The sequence below is a fragment of the Antechinus flavipes genome, chromosome 1, assembly GCF_016432865.1.
Source record: "Antechinus flavipes isolate AdamAnt ecotype Samford, QLD, Australia chromosome 1, AdamAnt_v2, whole genome shotgun sequence".
Taxonomy (NCBI): domain Eukaryota; kingdom Metazoa; phylum Chordata; class Mammalia; order Dasyuromorphia; family Dasyuridae; genus Antechinus; species Antechinus flavipes.
In genome coordinates, this window is record NC_067398.1 from 332,222,977 (window position 1) to 332,248,386 (window position 25,410).

The window sequence follows — 25,410 nt, forward strand, 5'->3', positions numbered from 1 at the left end:
AAGAGTCTCATCCTCGTGGGAAATGTACTGTTTAAGTGCTTAAGAGCAGATTTCATTAATTCACTCATTCATTCCTGAATTACATCTTAAAACAGAGGAGCTCTTAACTTTGTGTATCAAGGACTTTTCTGGCAGCCTGCTTTCATGAAGCTTATTGACTCCTCATGTTTTTAAAAGCACAAAATCAAAAGAAACCTATTAGATAGTGCAGTGGATAGAGCCGCAGCCGTTCAGTCCTAAGAGTTCAAAAGTGGAGCTTACTAGCTGTGACCCTGGACAAGTCACCCAACCTCTCTGCTCCAGGGTTAATAATAGCCCCCTTTCCTTCGGGGCTATTTTGAATATATTTGTTTTGCAAACCCTAAATTATTGTTATACAAATAGTAGCTATGAGCTCTTTTTGTGATAGCAAAAAATTGGAAAATGAGTAGATGCCCATCAGTTAGGGAACCGCTGAACAAGATGTGGTATATGAAGGTAATTAAATGTTATTGTTCTATAAAAAATATCAACAAGCTGATTTTGGACAGGTTTGGAAAGATTTACTAGAATTATGCTTAGTGAAATAAGCAGAACCAGGAATACATTGTCCACAATAACAGCAAGACTGTGAGATGATCAACTCTGAAAGGCTTGGTTCTTCTCAGTGGTTCAGTGATCCAAAGCAATCCCAATAGACTTGGGACAGAAAATGCCCTCTGCATCTAGAAAAAGAACTATGGAGACTGAATGTGAATTAACACATTATATATAAGTTCACTTCTTTTTTCTGTTTTTTTTTTTAATTTCTCCTATTTTTCCCCCTTTGGCTCTGATTCTTCTCTCCCAACATGATTCATAAAGTAATGTGTGTTTAACATTAATTTTTTAAAAAGGAAAAAAAAACCTATTTCTATGGTTCCTAAAGTTTTTAACAGATAGTATTAGAACCTTTTTCTGCAATTAAGAAAAAAACAACAATAAATGGTAGCTATCGTTATTACAAGTCAAAGTTACTGGAATACTTAAAAAACAAGTACACGACCCTCTCTTGTCGTAAAGAAATAATGGGCTCCCGGTCACCATGCTTCCCCTTCCTTTCCCTCCCACCGCCCGTGCCGACCGATTTCTGCCATCGGAGTTGTCCCGATCAGAGCATTAGCATCTCGCTAGGTCAAGGGGAGAAGAATCCAAGTTCACCTCCGTTCTCCCCAGACCAGCGGCCGGCTGAGGAAAAGAGACGCAGCCTGCCGGAAGCCCCGCCTCTCCGACTAAGGCGTCACTTCCGGCAATCCCGCGACCCTTGCGCTCTGTAGGCATGCGCGTCAGCCCGCGAGGGAAGGAGTTGGGGTGCCGGAGCTGCTTCTCCTTCTCGACCTCTGACCCTCCGCCCTTCAGCCGGCGCCGCAGTCGCGGCGGCCGCCGCAGCCCGGAAGGCCGCGTCTTGCCACCATGGTGAGTTCGAGGCCCGGAAAGGAGTCGGGAGGCGAGGGTCCCGCGGGGAGCAAGGAGCTCCAGAGGGCTGTTTCCGACCTTCTCAGGGGCGGAGGGAAGGAGGCCCAGGGTGGAGAGCTGGGAGACAGATTCGGGGCCAGGCTCCCCCTCATCTCCTCTGCACCCCGACACAGACACACTCCCCTCGGGGTCTCAGTCTCACCTGTTAGTTACGGGGGCTGGGCCTGATCACTAATACCTTTCCTTGGTCCCCTTTTGCCCGACTCGTTCCCGTCCCAGAGGCAAGGGGTGGGAGTCTCGGGGGCTTCGCCAGAACCCCGCTTCCCAGACCCATCTACAAAGGGGGCTGCCCCATGCCAGGCAGGGCCGGAGTTTTTCGGGAAGTAGCGGGCGTGGGGGCGGGTGGCTGTCACCTGGCAGAGAACGGCGGTCTCCGCACGCTGGAGAAATAGCTTTCCTCCCAGCCCTTTGGAATGGGGCAGTGCAAGTATGATTGTCTCCCTGGGGAAACTGAGGAGAAGGGCTTGCCCAGGCTCACAGAGCTGGCTTCCACCCAGGGCTCCCTGACGCCAATTTCAGGTTATTTCCCCACTCCAGGGCCTACCGTGGGGTAGATGGGTGCAGGGCCTGAATAAAGACCTGGTCTCTTCTTTATAGATGAGGAAATCAAGGGCCAGAGACTTTAAGTTAGTGAGTGTCCAAGTTCGGGTTTGAAGAAGTCCGTTTTCCCGGAAGCCTATCTGCTGAACCAGACTGCCTCTTAAGGGGTGGGATGAGATCATCTCAGATCCCCCCTTACAGTCGGTCCTGGTTGTCTCCAGGTGGTGGAGACTGGAAGTCAGCAAGGCTTCTGAATATGGGAAGAGCTGATGAAAGAGAATAAACAAGGACCTCCTGTACTTTCCTAATATAAGATGCTGTTGATTCACCTTTAGGGTTGGGATTTAACGTTGTGGAAATTGCCTAAACTGCTTGAATAGGAGAGAGGACCACAGGCCCCTTGGTAGATCTCACTTTTAAGATGGAAATATTGAATGAAACAAGCTGTGTCACTTTTCCTTCTAACCTCTTCCTTCTGTCACTCAGGCTCACTGTCATGACTGTGTTCTTACCTAGAACTACATTCAGTGTTGGAGGATGCTCCTTCACTGCCCAGAAGGCCACCTTTTCCTCCTTCCCTCCACGTTTGTTCTAGTTTGTTGGTTTCTTGTTGGCTATGCTTCCAAAAGTTGAACTCCATGGTGAGTCAGGGAAAATGAACAGAAGGCTGTTTCTTACTGATCAGAAGCCACATGTGCAGCTTATTGTCCAGGTTCCAGGGCTTGCCTCCAATTAAATATTATCTCTGGATGTATACATTTAGTCTTGTGTGAAGTCTGAGGCTTCATTGGTACCACATTTCCCAGACTCTAATCTGACCTATTTGTTATGATGTAGAATTCAGTGGCCATTGTCAACTAATGAAAATCTCTGAAGCAGGTTTATTGGCAGTTTATATCATGCGTTAACACTTCTGCAGAATACATATACTATGTATATGGTGCACTTGCATAGTTTCTGTGCTTCAGGAGTGGAGTTAGTCACAATCTCATGTATCTCATTGGTGAGCTATTAGACACTAGAACATAGGATTACCACTGGATTGTAAGGTCCTGGAATATAATCAGGCTACTCACACTAGAATGATTACCATCAAATGATGGCCTTAATCAAATCAGATAATAGACAATATTCTGAAAAGCATCAAGTTTTTTACAATAGAAGGTGATTTAATCATTCTGATTTCTATAGCACCCACTTTATCATTAAAAGTATTAGTGGTAATATGTATATCTTGCATTGAAAGTCTATTCTAGTCTATAACCCTGACTGGTTCTCAAAGGTTATGCAAATGGTATTCAAGGGCTGGCAGATCCTACTAAACTAGAAGGGCTTTGAGTATGACCCAGTGACAAACGGTGTCTTAGATGAGGACCAGTCTAGCCAAGGGCAGAGATCTATCAAAATGTTGACTGCCAAATAATGAACTGGAAGAAGTTTTGAAGACCCTCTGATGGGGAGTTTGCTGTCTGCATGAGTGGAAGTAATACCTGCACTGAAGAAATGGTAGAATGATAATTCTTTTTCAAATATTAAAATAATAAGTGTAAAGATCAAATACCTCATTTTACTTGGCAGGCTGAAGTGGAATAACAAAAAGCCCCAGATAGGAGGAAGGCTGGGAGCCTCTGGGGCTGAAAAGATAACTTTAAAGATTGAGTAAAATCCACCCTTTAATATATTGTAGTTATGGACAATACCTGGTAGACCTGTTTGGCTTGCAACTGTAAGGGATGGATCTTGTGAAGCTCAAAGCTCGAAAGAACAGACTTGGGGTCATAGAATCACAGAATTATAGCTGGAAGGATCCCCAGAAGTTTATCTTGTCTAAGTTCTTGAGTTCAGTTCAATCCCTTAAGTATTTAATATGTGCTAGGCACTGTGCCAAGACCTAGGGATAGATACAGTAAGACAGTTCTTGTTCTCAAAGAGCATACATTCCACTAGGGGATAACAACAGGTAGGGAAAAAAGCATTTACAAAATAGATATAAAGTAGTTTCTAGAGGAAAGCATCAGCAACCTCACGGATCAGAGTAGACTTCTGTAGGAGATGAAGCTTGAACCAAACTTTGAAGGGATCTATTGATTCTCTGAAATGTGGTTTAGGGTAAAGTCTGTGGAATGGCATAGAGACAAAGATAGAACAAATGGATGTAGGGAATTTCATATGCATTATGTGTGGGCAAAGTAATCAAAATTAATATTTTATCTTAGAGTCAGGAGTCTTCTGAACAAAGAATTGTGACATGGTGAGGTTTTTGCTCCAGAAATATCAATTTGGCAGTTAGAGGTAGAGAGACCAGTTAGATGGAGACCAGGTAGTGGTCATAGAGAAGGGAACAAATACAAACAATATTTCAGAGGTAGAATCAACAAGACAAGGCAACTATTGGATATGAGGGATGAGTGGGAATGACAAGTAGTAGTAAATAACTCAGATTATAAACTCATATGACTGGGAGGATGGTGGGTGGTGGGCATTTTTCAGAAATAGGGAAGTTAGGAAAAGGGAAGGGTTTGGGGGAAGGTAATCAGTGATGCTTTGACATGATGAGTTTGAGATAGCTATGGGATGTCCAGTTGAAAATGTCCAGTGGTCAGTTGAATTTATTGGAATTCAAAAGAGTGACTAGAACTCTATATTTTTAAAAATCTGGAATTGTCTTCATAGAAATGAGCCCTTCAGAGCTCCAAGATGAGATCACTGAGAAGAGGGAGAGAGAAGAAAGTAGAGAAAAGGGCCCAGGACACAGTCCCGGAATATGTCTAAGCAAAGGAGTGGGTCATAGATGATGATGCTGCAGCAGACAAGCCTAAGATAAAGCAGTAAGAGAAGAGAAAAAAGAGAGAGCAGTGATCAATAATGTCATATTGCCAAGAAGATAGAAGACTTGAGGAAAGACCATAAAATTTGGCAATCGAGATAATTTTACAGATGAGGAAATTTAACCTTTTTGTGACTTGCCTACTATCATAAAGATAGAAGTAGCAAAGCTAAGATTTGAATCCAAATCTTCTTCAGTGGGCACCGGCTGCATCACCCCAACTCAAACGGGCTCCACAATGCTTAAATTTTTTTTTTCTTAGAGCTGAATCTTAGAAGCATCTAGTCCAGTACCTCATTTTACAGTTAAAAGGGACGATGACTTACTCCAGTCACATAGTAGCAAAGGATGCAGAGGAAAAAATGCTAGATTTGGAAGTAGGACCTGGATTTAGGACCCTTGGTTCCTCCAAAACCGGAAGGGACCTTAAAAGGACATCTTTGATTCCAAATTAAGTATTCTTTCTTTGCTTTCACTGTGAACCTCCAGGTTCATAGGCCATAGTTCAGTCATAGTGACTTAGTACACATCACTTGCCTTACTTCAGTTTTCTCAATTTGTAAAGTAGGGAGTTGGTTTGGATTCCTTTGATTCAGAGCTCTTCATTGCAAGTTTAGTGCTGTCTTCACTACACAGAAGGATGATCTTAGCTGTATAGCATAGGAAGGATTTTTAGTCAAATGTATAATTTTTCATCCATCCTCTACTGTGGTAATCAATGTTGATAATGTCATAGTCATCACATTTTAGAGCTAGGAAGAACTTTAGAGAGTATTCAATCTAGTCTTATTTGAAGGAATGAGGACATCTCCTGATTAGGAGATCTATAATCTATTTGAAAATCTCATTTTGTTGAGAAGGAAACCATGGGTTCTCTAAGAAAATGTCAGTGAATGTTTTTGGCAGATCTTTCTGGCAGGTCTGCCTTGGAAGGCAATCCCCATTGGTGGTATGTCTGTCATCCAAAGACCAGCTTATCTCAGCTCTAGGTCAGCCACAGAGTGATGAGTCCATTGGCCAAACTCATCACGTTTTAGAAGGAATACAAGAATACCAGCTGAAATCATAAATCCTTGAAGTATGTGACACTCTTATGTCTGTATGTGCTTGGGAAGGACAATTAAATTCATAAACTATTCTCTTTAACAAATTAGCTAATTGTTTAAGTTACTTAGTGCTTTGATCAGAGGTGTAAGTACCAAAAGTGTTAATGGAGCCATACTTCCTGGTGTGAAGTAGAAGACTTGTGAAGATCAGACCTACTTGTGAAATCCAAACACTCATTTATTAAGACAAAGCTTGTCAGACACACAAATGGTTAAGTTTTTTGGGGGTGATCTTCACTCTGTGGCTTACCGGGATCCATTATTATAAAGGATTGAGTTATCTGTCTTCCTTCCTCCACCTTATAATGGAGCTTTGCATCTTTATTTTCTGTTTATTTCTGGTAATTGGTTAAGTTGCACTGTGCAACAGAGTAGAATTCCTTTTTTCCTCTCCCACTAAGCCTCACATTACTATGAGGAATCTGCCATTGATTTACTTGGAACAGACAGCTGATGCAGGAAACTTAGACATTTAGGAGTAGTGGTCTTTCCAGCACTTAGAGAAGAGATCACATAAAAGCTTGTCCTCTCATCCTTAACCTGAATTCATTGGCTGCAGCTCTTTGATGGATGCCCAGTGGAGAGCATCCACAGACTTGGGCTCCAGAGTAAGCGTGCCCATCGAACCTTGCTGACTGACTGCTGGTTTGCCCACAGGCTAAATACCTAGCTCAGATCATCGTGATGGGGGTGCAGGTGGTTGGAAGGGCCTTTGCCCGGGCACTCCGGCAGGAATTTGCAGGTAAGCAGCATATCCCCGAACCAGGTTTTTAATCTTGAAAGGCTGTAGGATATGGAAAAACAGAGCTCTGGACTGAAGTCAGAGACCTGGGTTAAATCCCAGCTTTGGCATTTCTCAACGTGACCATAAACTGTCACTTAGCCTATCAGCCTCAGTGTTCCCTTCTGTAAAATGGAAATAATAATACTTGCTCCTTGCACTCCCTGTCTCAGAGTTGTGTGAGGAAAACTTGTAAGCTATCAGTATTATTCCATGTTCTCTTGAGTTTGAGGCCATACATTTAAAATCTCCCTTATTTCGAACATATTCTTTAATTGAGACCCACTGACACCTGCACCACTTGTGATTACCTGAGCTGCTGCCACAAGACATAAGAGGCTGGAAAAAGAGGAAGTCCTTTTGTAGAGTGGTGTTCTTGGTGCTTTATTTCATAATGGCAAAGGATTTAGGGCAGACTGTGCATTGCAGTGGGTTATAAGCTTCCAAGTTGATTTGTCTTCAGATAAAAGAGGGGGAATCAAGGCTGGCCTGGGGGGCACGACCTAATAACTCAAGATAGATCATTACACTTTGGGGTTTCTCATTTCCCCTAATCTTTTTATGCAGAGCAAATATGATTATACAAAAGTTGACTCTTGGCAGAAGGAAAGGGAGTGGGATAGAACTGGAAAGGATCCAATTTATGTGGCCATAAGTGTTGCCAAAATTAGCTGGCAGCATCTGGGAATCCTTGTCCCTGCTGTGAAACACTAGCCCTGTCATTCTCTGGTGAATGATCTTTTTCCTGGCTACCTCGGTTCTTAGGTTTCCCTCTATTTCCTGGCCATATAGTATGAGCTTCCCAGTTGGGTGTGACTGATTAGGCTGGCCTCTGGGATTGCCAGAGGAGCGATTGCCCGAGGCCAGGAGCTCATTTTGTGTCTGAACAGCCAGCCGGGCAGCAGCAGATGCTCGTGGGCGAGCCGGTCATCAGTCTGCAGCCGCATCTAACCTTTCTGGACTTAGTCTTCAGGAAGCCCAGCAGATCCTCAATGTTTCCAAGCTGAGCCGAGAGGAGATCCAAAAGGTAAATCTAGTACAGGGTGCCCAGCCCATGTCCAGAGTAAAGGGAAGGAAAGTTGGCAAAGGAAACCTCTGAGCTATTCAGGAGAGGGTACCACTTATGTTTCTGCCTTCTCCTGAGTGGAAGTCTTGACAAAACACATCTGGAGAGGGAATCATGGCAGGAGCTCCTACCTCGATGGCTTCTTTTGGGTTGTCATTGTATAACTACAGCCCATCTTTGGGCAGGTAGAAGCATTGGAATTCTCCTTCTACCCCAGCACATCTTTTAAGGCATCTCAAAACCATTTAATCCAATTGCAATCAGGAAGAGATCCCAGCCCCCTTTGTTTCCAGTAAACATTAAACTTATTATAAATCCTGCTCTCCTTTTTTCTTCCACAGAACTTTGATCATTTATTTAAGGTCAATGATAAATCAGTGGGTGGTTCCTTCTACCTGCAGTCAAAGGTGAGTGGCCTCAAGGTTTATGGAAACCTAGTTAAACTGAGTGGCCTCAAGGTTTATGGAAACCTAGTTAAACTGCAGGGCCAGCTTTGCCATTGGTGGGGGTTGTTGCAGACAGGGCTAAAAAGGTCATTCATTTCCAGTCAACAGAAATAGCCCCAAACAGTCAATAAAGCAATTTTTGGGGTTTATATCCTGACATCCCTATCTGTGACTGATGGCTGGACATAACATATTTCTTCTACTTCTGTTCCAATAGTTTGTTTTCACAATTCAAGTTAAACTCTTGCCATGAAGAGTCTATAGCCTCGAAGTCTTGACATTTTTGATCACCTGTGTATTAATTAGCCTATATATAACTGATAGATCTCCTAGACATGGTCTTCTGTTCTCACTATATTAGAATTTAAGACTAAATTCTAAACTAGCCTTTAGTTGTGTATTAGAGCACAGACTGTAGCCTTTGCCCTGTACGATGCCATTTTTGGTAGCAGCCAACACAAAAACAAACTATAGTAGAAGGCCCCTGGACACACTTGGCGTTTACTCATGAGATGAAAGCAGTATCCCTAATTCTTCAGGAAACTGGCCATAGGAAACCAGAATTCTGTGAGGGTTAATGGATGGGGATTCAAGGTGTCTTTTTGACATAGTTTAGAACCAGAAAAAGAACACTGTGTTATCTGTTTGGGTCTATCCTTGGGTGGGGATAAATGGTAAAAGCAAGCATCTGAAATGTTGGTTCCCCATCCTTTCCCAGGTGGTACGAGCTAAGGAACGGCTAGATGAAGAACTCAAAATCCAGGCCCAGGACGAGAGTGAGAGAGGGCAGCAGCCCAAAACGTGACCACCTATCCTTGCCTATCTTTGCCTCAATGTGAATAATTTATAGCTCGGTAATAAATATCTTTTCTGCATTTTTTTGTACATGTGCTCAGACTCTAAAAGGCAAGTCATTCTTTTTTTTTTTTTTGGCCAGCCTAGGTTGAGACCAGGACTCTCTAGATTAGAAAAGGAATTGGAAGCATTTACTTCCAAATAATGGTGTATTGACAATCTCAACAGGAGCCAGTAGTTGCTGCTAAAAAGAAGCTAGAGAGCTCCATCCTCTGCCAGGGCTGATGGGAAAGTCATTGCTGTTTTGTTCAACTTGAAGCCTCAAACTTAAGAGTAACAGAAGGAGTGAAGACATTTGTTTTTTTCCCCCCGGCTGGCAAAACAGACATGCTCAATACTGGTTAGCAGTGTTTATGGTTTACCTCTGTTTTTGCTTGAGCTTCATTCTGTCATCGTCTTACTATTTACCCAATGATTACCTCAGGTACATCCCAGAGAATGTTTTAAGAATATTCTTGGGCCTTATGTATGAACTAGGAATTCTTATTCCAGGGTCCATGAACTTGATTTTTCTTGTATTTTTATAAGTTAGTTTCTTTGGTAATCCTATGCATTTGTTTTAAGCATTTCAAAACATTATTCCAAGGAGTCTACCAGCCTACTCAAAGGGGTCTATGACATGAAAAGAGTTAAGAGGCTCTATGAAGATGACTTATTGAATAATTAAATTCAGACCTGGGGAGATCTTAAGAAAGTCTTGTCTCTTCTGTCTGTGTAAGGAGCAACTTCTGCTTCATTCCAAGTTTTAAATTCCCTCTGAACAAATGTATAGTGAAGTTGAGTACTTTGTGATGTTCTTTTCTTTACTATTCTAACTTGATATTACAAAGCACTAAAAAGTAATTAGGGCAGTTGGTTTAAGCCCTATTTGACATGAGCAGCTTGAGGGAGGGAGGTAAAAGGAGGTCAGTCATTCAAGGTAGAAAACAGGAGAGAGGGGTAACTGTAATCCAGGCAATGGCAGATTTAGAGTACACTCTGTTGGGTTGTGTCTTGCCTCAAAGGGCCTCTATTCCCTTCCAGTTGTAGTCCAGTGGCTAATTGCTGGATCTTACTCTTAGCCTACTTTGAGCCCATATAGTCTCAGGTGAATGATAACTAGGCTATTGATGTCATATATATTGTTACCTAATAAGTACCTCAATAATACCTCAAGATCCTCTTGTGGGGAGGGGTTATAGCTCAACTTTGCCGGTTTCTGTGTTCTGAGTCCCAGGTCCACCTTGGACTCCTACAAGAAGAGGAGCATTTTTTCCCTGGACCCAGAGTGTCTGGCTGAAAGGAGAATGCAAACTTACGCATTGTGAAAATAGCCTATCCAGGGATGGGTCCCATGAGGGCTCTCTTGTTGGACTTTAAACCTCAGGATTATCTCCCATCTGAGAAATTCATGATTTCTAAAGTGCTGGGTGGTTATGTGTGGAGAGAGTTCAGAGACCCAGCTAGATTGGATCCCATGGATGAGGTGGATCTTGGTAAACAGCAGAGATGGTAGCTAATGTCTCTAAGGCGGCTAGTTTTGTGGGCCTAAGTGGGGAAGAACATGTGTTATTTGGTCTGATTGTGGACCCCATTTCCCAGCATACTTCAGTACATGCAGGCCATCTTTGCAACTCACTTTTATTGTTTCTTTATAAACTTCCTCTCACATGGAGGAATATATTGTTATAGTCATTAGCTTATCTCTCTTTTTTTTTTAAAACTCTATGCTAACAGCAATGGAGCCAAGAGGAGGAAAAACATAAGCTACAATAGAAAGGCACTTAGAAACTGTTAAAATACTGATATCTTGGAATGTGCAACAACAAACCAACAATGACAACAAAAAAAGTACACCGGCCCTTTAAAGCCTAGTCTATCACCAAATCACATGCTGAGCTAATGTTAACTCTTTGAGTGCCATGTTGCTATTCTCCATGGGCTTGAATCTCAAACCACCCCCACCCCCCAACCCTTGATGGTCACTCCTGCTAGTCAGGAAGGGCACATGGCCCATTCTAGGGGTGACTGGGGGCCCTAGCACTGAGCCAGCCAGTTATTAAGGCCTGGGGCCCATAGATGGGTGGGATAAGGGTGGGGTGTCTAGTTTCTGGTAGAGGACAGAAAGAGGGAGACCAGCTCCCTCCTTCCATATTTGGGTCCTCTATTCAGTGGGAAACCCTGGCTGCTGTAACCTAATCACAGCCTGGGGCTGAAAGCCCAGCAGAGGTGAGGGCCAGGACAGAGTGACCCTTCTGAAGAGAAGGGCAGTCGGGGAGGTGGTAGCACTGAGCCACCCAGTTGAGAAGAGGCAAGTAGAATCTAACAAGGTCAGAACTGGAAGGGACTTGAGGGATCCGTAGTCCAGCCCCCTCGTCTTACAGATGAGCAAACAGGCCCATACAAAAGAAGCGGCTTGCTTACCATCATAGCAAGCTTACGGGACAAAACATACTAAGTCAGTGGCAGAGCAGGGACTTGTATATGGATCTCCTGACTCCCAGTCCAGTGCTCTTTCTATGACACCAGGTTACCTCCCGAGAGGCAAGAGGTAAAGGGCCCCCTGGAGAAGGGAGCAAGCCAATACTGAGTTCTCCTGGGAGAGCCGTCCTACTGTCTCACAGCTGAGAGAGGGAGGGGGGACCGGCAGATAAGAATGGGAAAAGTAGCTATAGGAGTGGACCCTCACCCAGGACCTCCACCATCCTGCTGAGGTGCCCCCTCATCTAAGGGATTTCTTTAGCTTATTCGTGCCTGCAGTACAGGCCAGGCTTCTCTGGCTCTGTAGGATCTAGGTGAGCTTACAGTACTTACGGTGCAGGTCAGGCAATTCCAGCCATCATCAAATAGGAGGGTAGCACACTGGGGGGAGCAAACAAGAGGCTCCCCAGCCTTTGGAGGGGAGGGTTTACAATAACACATGCAATGTCCCTTTTTCTCTGGCTGTACATCTCCCAAGTTTTACAAGGCCAAGGGGTTTAGAGCGGCACGGGGCTAGGAAGAGGGAGAAAAGAAATAGCTTGGGCTGACCCATTAGTGGAGCTAGAATGCAGGTTTCCTAAAGTGCAGCCCCAAATTCTTCATGTGCTGCTGTTTGCCACTCAAGTTCCTCAGAGTCACGGACAGTTAAGCTCTTCCCATGCAAGCTTATTTGAGACCACAGCCCCCAGAATTCAAAGTTTCAACCAGCTGCCTCAAACCACAGTTATCTTGGGAAAACCTGTTCTTGCAAGCTAGCCCTATTCCACCCCAGTAAATGCAGGTATGGCCCCTTCACGTGACATCTCCCCTTTCCTTCTGGTCCCAGAATATGGCATACACACACCCCACTTCTGGCTGCCTCTAGAACATGCTACCTAGCTCCTGCTCTGTCTCCTTGCTGGTTCTCGATTCCAACAACCTTCCTGCTGTCTTCTGTTTGATGATTCTGTAATGTGAGAACGCAGCCAGGATTCCCAGCTAATGTTCAGACAATGCCTTTGCAGTCTTCTGCTTGCTCCGGCAAAGGCTGAACTGGGTTGGAACTGAATTCTCCTCTCCTTGACGTCCCAACTCTAAGACTATAGGCTCAGGGGATGTCCCAGGAAATAGATGACCAAAGGAAAGCAACAGAATTCTAGCGGTAGTGCGGCAACCATCCTTTTCCCTAAGCTGAGGTACTGCACAAAAGGTTAACAGCAGGGAACTAGGCAACTTGGCAGCTGAACACCATGGATGGTCTGAAAACCACCTCAGTGTGGATCAGGTGCCTATATTCCTGTCCTGAATTGAGACCATCAAGGGGATGACCATGAGGGACTGTAGGCAAATTCTTAATTTAATCTCAAAAGAAAAGGGGTTCAGGAGAGGCAAATTCAGGAATTTCCAGGGCCTGCCTTCTCCTTATTTGCCATCTACCTGCTATGGGAATGCCCTGGCCCTGTGAGCTCTCCTTAGCTCTAGAGTCTCAAGTTTTCTGTTCAGCCAGGAAAAAAAGGATCTGCCTGGTGTTTGAGTTGGGTGCACAGCTTTTATGGGCAGAAGGGAGACAGGCCTGCCTTGTTCCTCTTCCTCAGCACAAAGATAACAGCTAGGGGGAGCAGCCCTCCCACAGGGTGGGAGATACCTTGTCAATTAGCAGGGAGAGGGAGGCAAGGAAAGGACCTGTTCTCTCCATGGCCACTGTCAAGATCTGTGTCTGTCTAGCTCTCCCTCTGAAAAAAATAGGAGAGGGGTCTGTGGTTTCCCAAAGCTGGGTAGGGGCCAACTGAAGAGGAAGGGGAGGTTTTGTGGGGGGCCATTGGGATTCTCCTGGCCCTGTGTAGCTCACGGCAGCCACGGGATGAAAACGTCAGGGATGAGGCTTCCACCGTTGAGAGTGGAAGACTATTTGACCCAGCTCCCTCACCGTCAGGATATGAAGGCAGCGTATCTGGCTGGAAGGAGAAAGGGATGGAGCCTTGTGACAGTGGTCATTTGGCACCAGATAAACATAGGAGGGAAGACCTGAACGCCAAGCCAGACTGAGGAGCAGCATTCCAAAAGGGAAACCGAGGGAGAGCAGAGTAGATTTGGTGCAGCATGGGAAAAGGGACTGGACAGCGGTATTCCCTTTCTAAAAAGAAGTGGGACCAGACCCTTTGCTGAAGGTAGAGGAGCTGGATTGGGAGTGAGGTCAATAGGATCCAAGGTGCTCACTCCTATGGGTCAAAAATTCATTTTTTTTTTTTTAATCTGATGGGATTTATCTTTCTCCTTCCATGCCCTTGTTCCAGAGGCCATGGAGGGGAAGAGACCCTGGAGTGACCTGTTTTTTGTCCACATGGGTTCTATCTCTACACACAAACATGAAGCCAGCCCCAGGCCAAGGCCTCTTTCCCATGTGTCCTGGTTACCTCCTGCCCACCTCGCTGGGACCGGACCAGGGGATGGCCAAGCCCTGAGGCAGGACATTATTGCTATTTCTCAGAAGAATTTCCGTTCGTCGTGACTGGAAGAGGGGAGGAGTCTCTATCCAGTCCTTTTCCCTCTCCCTGGCCGTGGTTGGCCCCAGAACATCAGTTCACCACAGCCGGCTTGAGTAACACAGAGCCTGGCGGGATGACCACCCAGCCGGGAGGCAGCGCCTCAGGACTAGCTGCCGAGTTCACACCTGTGGATAGGTCCAGCACAGTGCCTGGCAGCAGGGAAAGTCCATCTGGGCCAGACCGAGCCCGGCCACCCTCAGTCCTCTCCCCGGGAATCTTGCGGCTTTCGGTGCCCAGAGCCTTGGCACCCACCACCCCTCGCCCCTTTTCACCCTCAGCCTTGCCCCCTGCAGAGCCCGCAAGGAGAGAAACAACAGGCAAGCTCAGGCCACCGGCCCCAAAGGGCGAGGGCAGCAGTGGGTTCTTGGCCAAGTTGAGGGGGAGGACAGGGCCTGGAAGACCAGGCCCTACACCACTGCCCCCACCGCAGGCCAGGGTGCTGAGATCGAGGGGGGCGGGCGCCAAGGGCAGGGGCAGAGAGGCAGGCAGGCCGGGGAGGCCGGGGCCCCCAAAGAGCGCAGCAGGGTTGGGGATGATGATCTGCGCCCCGCTGACATAGGGGCTGTCTGGGGCAGGGAGCTGTGGCTTGGGAGGAGGTCGAAGCTTGAGCAGCTCTTGCTGCTCATGGGAGACGAAGTGGCCGTGGGCCTTGATGTGTTTGCGCAGGGAGCTGGGGTCGGTGTAGCGTTTGTGGCAGCCGGGCATCTTGCAGTAGTAGGGCTTGTCTACGTAGTGGGTGCGTGTGTGCTTGAAGCGGTCACTTGAATTGGAGTAACGCTTGTTGCAGCCCTCGTAAGGGCAGATGTATGGTTTCTCCCCTGGGGGAAAAGGACAATGGCAAAGGGGTGAGCAGTGGGGGTTCACTGACTCCCCCGTGTGTATTCCTAATGTACAGCTTTGGTCTCTCACACACACATACACCCTTCCTTCCTCCCCAAAACCATTCCCTCTCCATTGCCTAATTCCTTAGCTGGGCTTTGCAAGCACTCCACAAACTGGACTTCCCCCTGGGGCAGGCAGGGAATCCTGCATTTGAATCTTGTTGTGCCTTTAACTAGCTTCTGTCTATTTCTTACATTACTCCCCTGCCTCCTGGCTCTGATCTGGTCAAGGAGGCCTTTCTACAGCTCCTGTGAATGACACTCCACCCTGCATATCTGGCCCTTCCATCTCGGCCTCTGCCCAACCTCCACTTTTTAGGAAATCCCTTATTGGGGATGACCTCAGCAGCATCACCTTCCCCTCAGGGCCCACAACTGCTGGGTTCTCACCCTCACCAAGGACTCCTAACTGATCTGTATCCAGGCTTGTCATCTCACCTGCAAAAGGGTATGCTCCCTGGGGACAAGGAGCAAGTTCATTTTTGATTTTGTGTACAGTTGGTGCTCTATAAATGCACACTGACTGGTTGACTTTGAGAAAGTCATTTCCTCTCCAGAGCTCTTTTTTCATCTATAGAATGAGGGAATGAATCTGATCCTGCTTTTCTAATTTTCTAATTTCTAATTTATTGACCACTCCCCTCATGTATATGAGGGGACTATAATTTCCTCAGACAAACGCTGACCTTCCCACTAGACTTTTGCTCACTTGGATTATAACCTCATTTACACAGACATAGACACAAAGAGATAGGAAATCTTAGACTGTCCTTCAAGGTTCCAGCTCAGGTGCTACCTACTTTTTGAAATCTCCCCTCTGAAGTTTGAGTTGATCCTTCCCTCCTGTGAACACCCAGGATACCTTGGGCCTGTCTCATAATTATCATATTATCTTGTTTTGTTCCTGATTTATACTGGTCAGTACAGTGAAATTACAGTATCTCATTTATCATTATATTCTCCCTAATGTTCGGCATTGTGCGTTGCCCATAACAATTTATCTTGACGTGAACTCGACTTTCCTCATCCTCCCTACCCCTTCTCATGCTTGAGTGAAATAAAGGAGTCTTCCCTGCCCCTGATTTACTCCCTCCTCCAGCCCCACTTTCCCCTTCCTCTCATTTGCATCTTTCCCAGGCCCACCTGTGTGTGATCGGTTGTGAATCTTAAGGTTCTCTAGGCGAGAAAAGCTTTTGTTGCAGGTGGGACAGCGATGTGGCTTCTCATTAGTATGCGTCCGTATGTGGATCAGCATCTTGTACCTTCAGACCGAGAAAGGAAGAGTCCTGGGTGAGCCGAGGCCAGAGAAGTTGGGCCCCAGAAGCCCTTCCTTCAGCCACTTCCCAACGCCTAGAGACAATCTGTTTCCTTACCGAGGGTCCCCACAGACCATGCCCGGCCCCGAAGCCCCCCGCTTCCTCCCTGTCCCCCCCGCGCACACACCTAGCGTTGAAGCCCCGGCCGTGGCGGGCACAGCCCTCCCAGTGGCAGCAGTAGCCAGCCTCCTTCTCGGGTTTGACGTGGAAGTCATTGACGTGGTCCACCAGGTCTTGCAGCAGGTCAAAGAGCTGGTTACACTGGGGGGAGGGAAGGGAGGAGCCATGAGACCCTGGGATTCAGCGGGCTCCCCTCTGCCCCACAGACAGCCGCCCATCCTCACCTTGGCCCAGCGACAGACGAGTTGCTTTTGCAGGGGCACATCTGGAGAGAGGCACTTCTCCTTCGGTGGGGTAAGGAAGGAAGAGGAGGGCAGATGCAGCGCGCCTCCTGAGCTCAGGGGCAAGAAGAACTGGAAGGAACTAGGAACTCCATCAATGTAACGAAGCGACTGGAAGTCCTGAGGAGGAAGGCAGAGTTTGGCTCCTGATGCTTAGGGTCAGGGAACCCTCTCCAGCACGGCCTCTTTCTGCCTTGCATTCCCTCGTTAGGCCTCTGCCTTTGCCCCAAGATCAGCCCACTGCCCCTCCTCCCTCCTCCCCCATCTTATTTCCCGGTAACTCACGTGGGCAGCAGGAGTCGGCGGCAGGTCCCCATTGCCCTGGCGCTCGGGAGACAGGGACGTGCTGCCGCTGGGAGAGTCCAGTCCTGACGGGGGTGACAGGCTTAGATCCACAAGTGGTGCTGCTGAGAAGCGGCCATCCCCCTTCTCGGGGAACTTGGGGTTCAGCAAGAATCCTGAGTGGGAGGGGAAGAAGTCAGGGTGGCCCAAGGCTAGAAAGAAGGGGGAAGAGAGTGAAGAGTCAGTGCCCTTCTCTCTCAGAGCCCTCCCCAGATGTCCTCTCCCTCCCGCCTCAGTGACCCCGGAAATGATTCCCAGAGACCGCCTCACTGATCAGAGGGCCGTTTCAAGAATGGGGGTGTGGGGAAGGGAGCCCACTCAGGACCGGACATTCCTGTCTGCCTTGATCAGAAATGCCCAGGAGTGGACGCGGGGTTCTGGGGAGGGGGTGAGTTCACCACCACTGAAAGTCTCCAAGCCAAGACCAGATAACTTAACTACTTGTCAGGAAGGCTGCAGACTCAGAGACTGGTTCTGCCGCCATTCACCCACTTCCTCAAGATGAAGCATCTGAAGAAAAGCCTGGTGAAGGAGGCTTTGCCTGAGACCCCGGCTCACAGATCTGGGGCAAATCACTTCCCGGGCTCGGCGCCCAAGGGGCTCTCTCCCAGCTCAGACTTTGAGTTTCTTTTCAACTTTAGAGCTGGGTGCATTCCGGATTTCCTCCTCCAGTTGACTGCTGCTTCCAGGTTTTCTGTCGCAGCCAGTCTCAACAGCATCATTCCTAACCCCTCTGGGGACCCCTGCCCGGGCTGGGTGACTGCCTTTATCTAGCTCTGGGCTTGCGACCCCAGGCCACAGTGGAGGCCCAGCAGCTTCCTGAGAGGCTATCTCTATCCTCTGCCCCCTGGCGCACAATACCTGAAGGGGGGGATCCCGGAGAGGCGGGGGCAGGACCATCATCTACCAAGCCTAGCTCCCGGTGCAGGGCCCGGTGGCGGACGCCGCCCAGAGCCCACTCCTGCTTCTCTCTCGCCGCTCGGAGCTTGGTGATGCTCAGCTTCAGGTCCAGCGGCTCGTCCAAAGAGTGCATGGTAACAGCCAGGGGCTGGTGTGGAGGCAATGGAGCGGCTCCCTGGGAGGAGGGAGGGGACAGGTGGGGGTGGGCAGGAACCTGTGGAGGGAAGCCGGCAGCAAGTCAGAACTCCCACCTCCTCTGGGCAGTGACATGCTCCCCTGGCCCGCCTTCCCAGCACGGGGTGAAGGAGGTTACTAGGGAGCCTGGGGTTCAGGTGTTCCCCAGGGAAGCTAAGTTACCATCATCCTTTTCGTTACGTATTTACTAAACAAGAGGGAATGGCAAAAATGATACAGATCTGCCTCCATAATCTAAAAATTACAGGGAGGGATAAGACATGTACACATAAATTAAAATGGGTCTCAGAGCATAAAATGCTAACAGATTAGCTGAGAAACAGGTTGACTCAAAACAGAAAACGAGAGCTTCCTGAAGGAGATGGCCTTTCAACCAGGCCTGGAAGAACAGGGAGAAAAGGGTGGGAGGGAACTTCAGTGCAAACCTATGACAAGAGAAAAAACTTCAGTCTTTATCCCACTGAAGGGAGTTCGATCTTACTGGGTCAGCTCCATCAGCCATCCAGGAACTAAACACAGGCACGGCCCAAATCCAAATTATTTCTTCTTGGGCCATAAAGCCCAACTCAAGTCTTAGGGAAAAAACAAAACCAATCCCACAGACACAGAACTGAATCCATTCAGTCAGAACCCAATCAGAACATTTCTGAAGCAAACTTTATACAGTTCTAATCCTCATTGACTTGCCTGTCCATTCAATCATTTTAGAACAATTACTGGATTGCAGTCCCAGCTCTAAAACTTAAAATTGTGTAACCATGAGTAAATGACTTTCTCCTTCTAAGCCTCAGTCTTCCCATCTGTACAACGGGGATGTTGGACTAGATGGTCTCTAAGCTGTCTTTCAGCCCAGAGAATTTGTGTGTGAAACCTGGTGAGCAGGAGAAGGGGTAACCACATTCATTTATGTCTGGGATGTGCCAAACTCTGGCCACCTGCGGCAGGGGTGAAGCCTGGATGTCCATCCATCTTCCCAAAGCAGCACCGGAGCTGGGCAGTTACTGGCAACGGCAAGATGAGGCAGAGGGAGGGAACCTTTGCCAGGTCAGTGACAGGGTCCCCGAGGCCCTCTGCAACCACGCAGTTACCTCCCCCCTCCCCCCTGTATGTCAAGGTACACCTGCTGGAACTCAAGGCTTAAGGGAGGACGCGGAAGCCCCCCTCCCCGCCAGGGCTTCCAGACAGCCTGCCCCGCTCACCATCAGGATATCACGGCGCGGACTTCCTGCGGACAGGTCCGCCCGAGACCCCCACCCCCACCCTCCTGAAGGGGGCAGGGCAGGGAGAAAAGTACGGGACTTGCCCAAGACCACACAGACAATCGGGACCAGAGCCAGAGCCCAAACCGCCCCGCCCATCCTCCAACAGCCAAGTCCGCCAGCCTGAAGAAAAGTCCCGGCCAGACGGGGAGCGTCCCGCAGGGGCCAAGGGCAGCCGCGGGGAACAGGACGCACGCGGCGGCCGCCCAAGCAGGGGGTGCGGAGGAGAAGCCGGTTCCCGCGTCCCGCCAGCAGGGGGCAGCTGGAGACTGGCACTCTTCCCGGGGAGCTCCAGGCTTCAGGGAGGCCCCGAGCAGAGAGACCTTGGCCGCGAGCGCCGCTCCGGGAGGAAGCACGGTGTGCGGCTGCCTTCTCCGGGGGCGGCCCCCCCTCCCCTCCCGGCACCGTCCGGATCAGACCGGCCACAGTGGGTCTAGGCGGTGAAACTCATTCCCCTGGGGGGCCCTCCTGAGTCAGGGTCCCCGCCCGTGCCCCCCGGATCGTAAGCACTAGGTATTCCCACGGGGAGCCTCTCCGAGACTGAGCCAAGGAGAGGCCACAATCTGATGGGGATTTCGGGCTTTAGGGCGGGTGAGCGAGGAAAAAAGCCACAGCCATCTAGGATTGGGGACCCCCACACACTGGCGGAGCCAGAAACCCATTTCAAGTGATTTGCCCAGGGCTACACAGAGAGGGGTGCCCTAGTGCACAGGCAGGGTCCGGAGTCGGAAAGACTAATCTTCCCCAATTTAAATCTGGTCTCAGACTAGAACTAGCTGTGAGACCCTGGGCACTTTACCCCGATTGCCTCAGTTTCCTCAACTGTCAAACCAGCTGGAGAAGGAAAGGGCAAACCACCCCAGTGTCTGCCAAGAAATCCCCAGACGGGGTCACAAAGAGCTGGACATGCCCCACGGTTGGTACTTTCCACTAATTCCATCCTGTTTCCCCTTTATTTTGGAGAGTACCAAATCCAGGACCAGGAAGGCTCAAGGTAAAGCCCCCATTAAAAAAATAATAATAACAACTTTACTTATGAGTGCTATAGACTGACTTTGCCACTGTGGTACCTTCTAAGCTTCGGTCTAAAAATGGGGATACTGAGGCAGGCAGGAAGGTGGTTCGAAGGGATGGACGCCCCCCACACACACACCAGCTGGGGCCCAGATCTCTTCCAGACCCTGGGCAGAGCTCCCGGGTCAAGCACAGGACATCTCCAGGGCCCTGGGAGAGGCAGGGTGGGGTCCTGCCCCTTCCCCGCTCTGGCCAGCTGTCCCTCCACCTGTTTATTTTTAGCCCTAGGCTCTGGACCTCCCAGCAGCTCCCCCTGAATGCTGGGGGCCCAGGCTGGGCAGGCAGGGAGCCTGGAAGGAGGAGGAAGGAAGTAAATATTTATGCTTATTAAGAATTCAGGAGCCAGGAAGGCCTGGGAAGGTTGGTGCCCCCACCTCCCACCCCCTACTGCTCTCTCCATTGGCCTCCAGCCACAACCTTAATCTAACCACCCCAGTGGGTCCCAGGTCAGAGGGCCCCCACCACGAGCTCTAATGAGGACCAGGACATTTCTAGGTCCTTTGAGAAGGCTTTGCAAAATTTTCCTTGGGGGGGAAGGGGTATAGATTCAAATTCCCTACCAATAACATCTCCAATTAATAACACCTCCGCTAGTCTTCACTCCAGATTACTATCTCTAGGATTAACCCACACACAATAACACAGTAGTAATCCCCTCTAGAAATCTTGGAAAGGAAGAGTTCCTAGGAACTAGTCCCCAGGAAGCAACCTTTCCCAACCCCTCCCAGAATAACATCTCCCAATAACCCTGAGAACAAATAGCATTCCCCTAGGAACCTGGCCCTTTCCCTTTCGCCCCCAAGTAATCCAAGCCAGTGATCCCCAGAGGGACATCCTTCAAGAATTCTTGCTCTTCAGAATGTCCCCCTAGCAAACCTCTCAGCATAAAGCTACTCGCAACCCTCCACTGTCCCCAGATGTCCCCCACTCTCTGGTTTACAAGGACACAGTCCTTTCTCCCAACCCCCAACTTCCTGTAAGTCCCGGCAAGCCAGAGCAGCAGAGGCCAAAGGGGTTCATTAAGCTGGGAGCAGGAGGCTAGCCCTACCCAGCCCTTGGGGCCCTCCTCCCTCCTTCTAGTCCTGGGAGCCGGAAGAAGCCTCCCTGGGTCCTAGCTGGCAGCTCGGCTCCCCCTCCCTAGCCTCCCTCCCTCCCTGCCTCCTGCTAGCTCCCCCAGGTAGACAGGAAGTGACCCCACCTCTCCCCCCTCCCCCCTCCCGCCACGACCTTGGCAGCTGCTCCCCCCACCCCACCCCAACCAGTGGCAGCCAGTTCTGGGCCCTGGGCTCTCTCTGTCCTGGCTGGGAGGGGAGGCTGAGTGTGTGTGTGTACAGAGGAGGTAGGCCCGGGGCCAATAAGACCTCCCTAGGATTTATTCTTTCCAAAGTTTTCACATCCACATCCTCCAGAGACACAGATAGAGCAGGGATTGTTCTCCCCATCAGGCAGATGTGGAAAGCGGGCCGGGATTTGCCCGAGGTCACCTGACAGTTCTAAGCCGAGTAAGCCAGAGATGGCCCACCAAGAACCCGAGATTCCGGGTTCGGAACACCTGGGCTCAAGTCCCTGAACGGGCCCTTGGAGAAGACACCTCTCCCCTCGCACTTTTCCGAGTTTCCCGGGGTGCAAAATAAAAGTTGGAGTAGCAGATCACGAAGGTTTGCTGGTTTGCTCCCCCCCCCCCCCCCACGCTTTAAATGACCCGGCGAACCGGGATTTAAACCCAAGTTTCCTAACTCCCAGCCTCCCATCGGTTTCCTGCCAAGCCCAGTGGCTATTCCCACCCCTGCCCTCAGGCCGGGGGATCCCCGGAGAGGAGCCGTAGGGAGAAGAGGATGGAGCAGCAGCTCGGCCACAGAGAGCGCTTTCCCAGCTCCGCTGGGGAGGGAGCAGACAAGCAGTTCCTAGACAGAGGGGGCTTTCATCTCCCCTCCAGTGTGGGCCCCTGCCAGGGGCAGCAGGCTCTCAGGCACTGGAGGTGGTCGGAATCTACCACACCCACCCCCACCTCCCCCTCCGGAGCCTCCCTCACCAGCTGCAAAAGGAACTAATTAGAGAGATGGGGAGAGGGAGGAAGTGGGGGCTTTACAAAAGAGGGCTGAAGCAGCCGCCGCCAGAGACGCACACCACCGAGGGCAGGGGGAGAAAGGGAGAGGGCAGCCGGGCCGGGGGGAGAGACTTTAGGTGGGGAGGGGGAGGGGAGCAGAGACCAGGACCTCCCATTGTTCCGCGCGGCTAAAGCCCCGGAGACTCCCTCCGACGGGGAACCTGCAGAGTCGGAGGGATGAATGCGGAGGGAGGGAGGCAGGGAGGGAGGCATCTCGAGAGCGGAGGGGGATCCCGCAGAGCTAGGTAAACGACCCCCCACATGGCGCGTCCCGCGGTAGCAGGCCACCTCCCTTACAAACACCCCCGACCCTCTCCCGGCCCCCACCTCCCCCCACGCCTCTCAGTCCCCAGGACAATGGGGATCATTGTCTGTCCGGGGCAGGCACTTCCCCAGCTGCAGCCCCGGCTGCCCCGACGGACCAGGTATTGGAGGTGGTTGCTATTTTGGCTCCGAGGCTGCCTTCAGACCTGGAGCCTTTTTATAACCGCGGCCAGGACCTGCTAACTCCAATAGAACAGATGTCAATCTGGCGCACATTTGCATATCATTTGCATGTGGCCAATTTAACATTAGCATGCAGAGAATCACCCCCAGTAGCAGGTCCCCCACCATCACACCTGCCACCCCCCTCCTTCAATGAGCTCAGAGATCCTTTCCAGCCCGACCCTCTCGTGTTCTCCGATTCCTTGCACATCTGGCTAACTGTCCTTCCACCTCTGACATTTTATGTTCCTTCCAGCTCTAATAATTGCTAGCGTTTAACACTAAGCGCTTAGTAGTTTTGAAGCACCTTAAGGCTTGCAAGTGCTTTCCGGGAGACAGGTGCTGTTATTATCCCCATTTTAGAGATCAGGAAACTGAGCCTCGCCATCCAGAGTCAGTGGAGGGGGCAAGAGTCTCCCTGACTCTGCCCAACATTTGTGTAAAGATTTAGCATCTCGTTTGGAGAAACGACGGGAAGGTATAAAAGGAAATCGAATAAAGAGAGAGCTGGGAGGAAAGAAAAGAAGGGATCTTAGGTCATCCAGTTCAAGCTCCTTTTTTCAAATAAGGAAATTCAGGCTCGGAGAGGGAGGTGGCCAGATCTCAGCTGAACAGACAGGGACCCGTCCACAGCGCCGCTCGCTGACTTCCTGGCCGGGGACTTTCGGTCTGTCTGTGTGAATATTTGGGTGTATGGGTAGAAGCGAACTCGTGTGTGTCTGTAGAGAGATACGGATGGAAAGGGGCGTAGCACTATTCCCCAGGCCTACTTGGGGGGGGGGGGGCAGGCCAGTGGGCAGGGCCAGCCTCCCCCTTTCTGTTCCTCCCCACACACCCTGGGCTGCAGGGCCAAGCCTGGGAGGTAATGGGGAGGCCATGTGGGTAGGGCCAGAAGGGACAGGAGGGGAGGGGAGCTTCTGCCAAACCAGAAGGCCCCACAGCCCAGCATTCCTGGGAACCGACTCCAATCCCCACTCCGGGCTCAGAGGCCCAGGCTCAGCCAAGGACTCCACCCCACAGGCCGGACCAGCCCAAGACAGGGCCCGCAGGGCAGGAAGAGGAGAAGGAGGGAGAGAAGGGAAGGGAAAGAACTGGGCTCCCTCTTCTAGCCCCCAGAGCCAGGGGGGGAAAGTCTTCCATGAGTCAGGGCCAGCCTGGCTCCTGCCTCACCGTGTGGGCCCTAATAAATACTCTCCCCATCTTGGTCCTAATCTAGAATAGGAAGAGGCTGTCTTTCAGGCACTCCTCTCCCCAACAGAGTACACTGAAAATGCATGAAATCAGGTCTCCCCGCGGTACCCGGCAGCCTTGCAGCATCCGCCGTCCCTCTGGGGATGGGCAGGGAGGCGTCCCGGCCTCTAGAATCCCTATGGCCTGCCTTCCAGGCCTGCTCAGGCATCTCGGGCCTACATGGAGTCCTAATCTCCCTCCTCAAACTAATTTGGATTTGCTTACCTGGGTGTGTTTTATGCCCCACCTACCCAAGTAGAAAGTAAACTTCTTGAAGTTGGGAGCTATTTATTGCATTTTTTTATCTTTATTTCCTCAGGTGCCACAGTACCTTGCCCTCAGTACGCTCTTAATAAAAGCTTATAGAAAAGATCCTCGAACTGAGACTGGGTCTCCGTTTCCCGAAGCCGGGTTCAAATTCCCCCTGGTTGTGTGACTGGGTAAATCACTACTCAGCCCCCTTGTCCGGCCTAAGGCAAGCGCTGAACAGGTGCTGATGTGCCTTGGAAGAGGGAGTTTCTTCACTGGAACATCTCTGTCCCAATGAAATTACAGTTCTGGTCCCCCAAGAGTTCTGGCTCATCTTGGGGTGGTGACCCTGGTTTCCGGCTTCTAGCAAGGGCGAAAAACTTCCCCCAGTTACAATCCCAGAGGGTTCATCATAAGGCAGCCCTCAGGATAAGGAAATTTACATATATACATAAATGTAAATATAATCCTAAAGACCATCGCAGTGGTCCTCAAAGAATTGTTGGGGTCTCTGAAACCCTTTCAGAGGGTCTACAAATTCAACATTATTTTTCATTTCTAATATAGTAAACAGCTATAAATATAACCCATGGGAACAAAAACTCTTTGAACAGATCCTCAATAGTTTTTGAAGATACTGAGAACAAAAATTTGAGAACCACTGACTAGAGGAAATCAGAGGTCACATTTGCTCCGGTGCAGAAAGCACACACACAAATGACAATCGCAGATCCTCAAAGTGTTATGTTTTGTTAGTAATAGTAGTATTCCAGCCTGGCTCAAATTTCTTTATCTGTAAAGGTGACATTTCATCTAGAAGGAAGGATGCACTCCAGGCTAGTGTGGTGACTGAGCAATGGCAGACATCCT

At 49.6% G+C, this 25,410-nt stretch overlaps 2 protein-coding genes across 3 annotated transcripts in view; one reads left to right on the forward strand and one right to left on the reverse strand.

Moving 5' to 3' along the window:
• The first annotated feature begins 1,289 nt into the window (after positions 1-1,289).
• On the forward strand, positions 1,290-9,135 carry PAM16 (presequence translocase associated motor 16). The gene is made up of 5 exons (XM_051967656.1): positions 1,290-1,434; positions 6,625-6,709; positions 7,639-7,775; positions 8,156-8,221; positions 8,979-9,135. The coding sequence occupies exons 1-5, from the start codon at positions 1,432-1,434 to the stop codon at positions 9,063-9,065; spliced, it is 378 nt and encodes a 125-aa protein (XP_051823616.1). The 5' UTR covers positions 1,290-1,431; the 3' UTR covers positions 9,066-9,135.
• Positions 9,136-10,717: 1,582 nt separating this feature from the next.
• Positions 10,718-25,410, reverse strand: part of GLIS2 (GLIS family zinc finger 2) — a 45,349-nt gene continuing 30,656 nt past the window's right edge. The window contains exons 2-7 of one of the 2 annotated variants that reach the window (XM_051967643.1): positions 17,902-18,154; positions 16,984-17,192; positions 16,642-16,818; positions 16,425-16,558; positions 16,125-16,243; positions 10,718-14,918 (exon numbers count right to left, since the gene is read on the reverse strand). In XM_051967643.1, the coding sequence (XP_051823603.1) occupies positions 14,131-14,918; positions 16,125-16,243; positions 16,425-16,558; positions 16,642-16,818; positions 16,984-17,192; positions 17,902-18,073 (1,599 nt within the window). In that variant the 5' untranslated portion in view covers positions 18,074-18,154 and the 3' untranslated portion in view covers positions 10,718-14,130. The remainder of the gene's footprint in view (positions 14,919-16,124; positions 16,244-16,424; positions 16,559-16,641; positions 16,819-16,983; positions 17,193-17,901; positions 18,155-25,410) is intronic. The other variant, XM_051967633.1, reaches the window with a different exon arrangement.

Excerpts from the sequence above, each read along its gene's own strand:
- PAM16 (XM_051967656.1), top strand. Across the intron at positions 6,710-7,638 it reads ACTCCGGCAGGAATTTGCAG|CCAGCCGGGCAGCAGCAGAT; the intron begins GTAAGCAGCATA and ends GTGTCTGAACAG. Across the intron at positions 7,776-8,155 it reads GCCGAGAGGAGATCCAAAAG|AACTTTGATCATTTATTTAA; the intron begins GTAAATCTAGTA and ends TTTCTTCCACAG.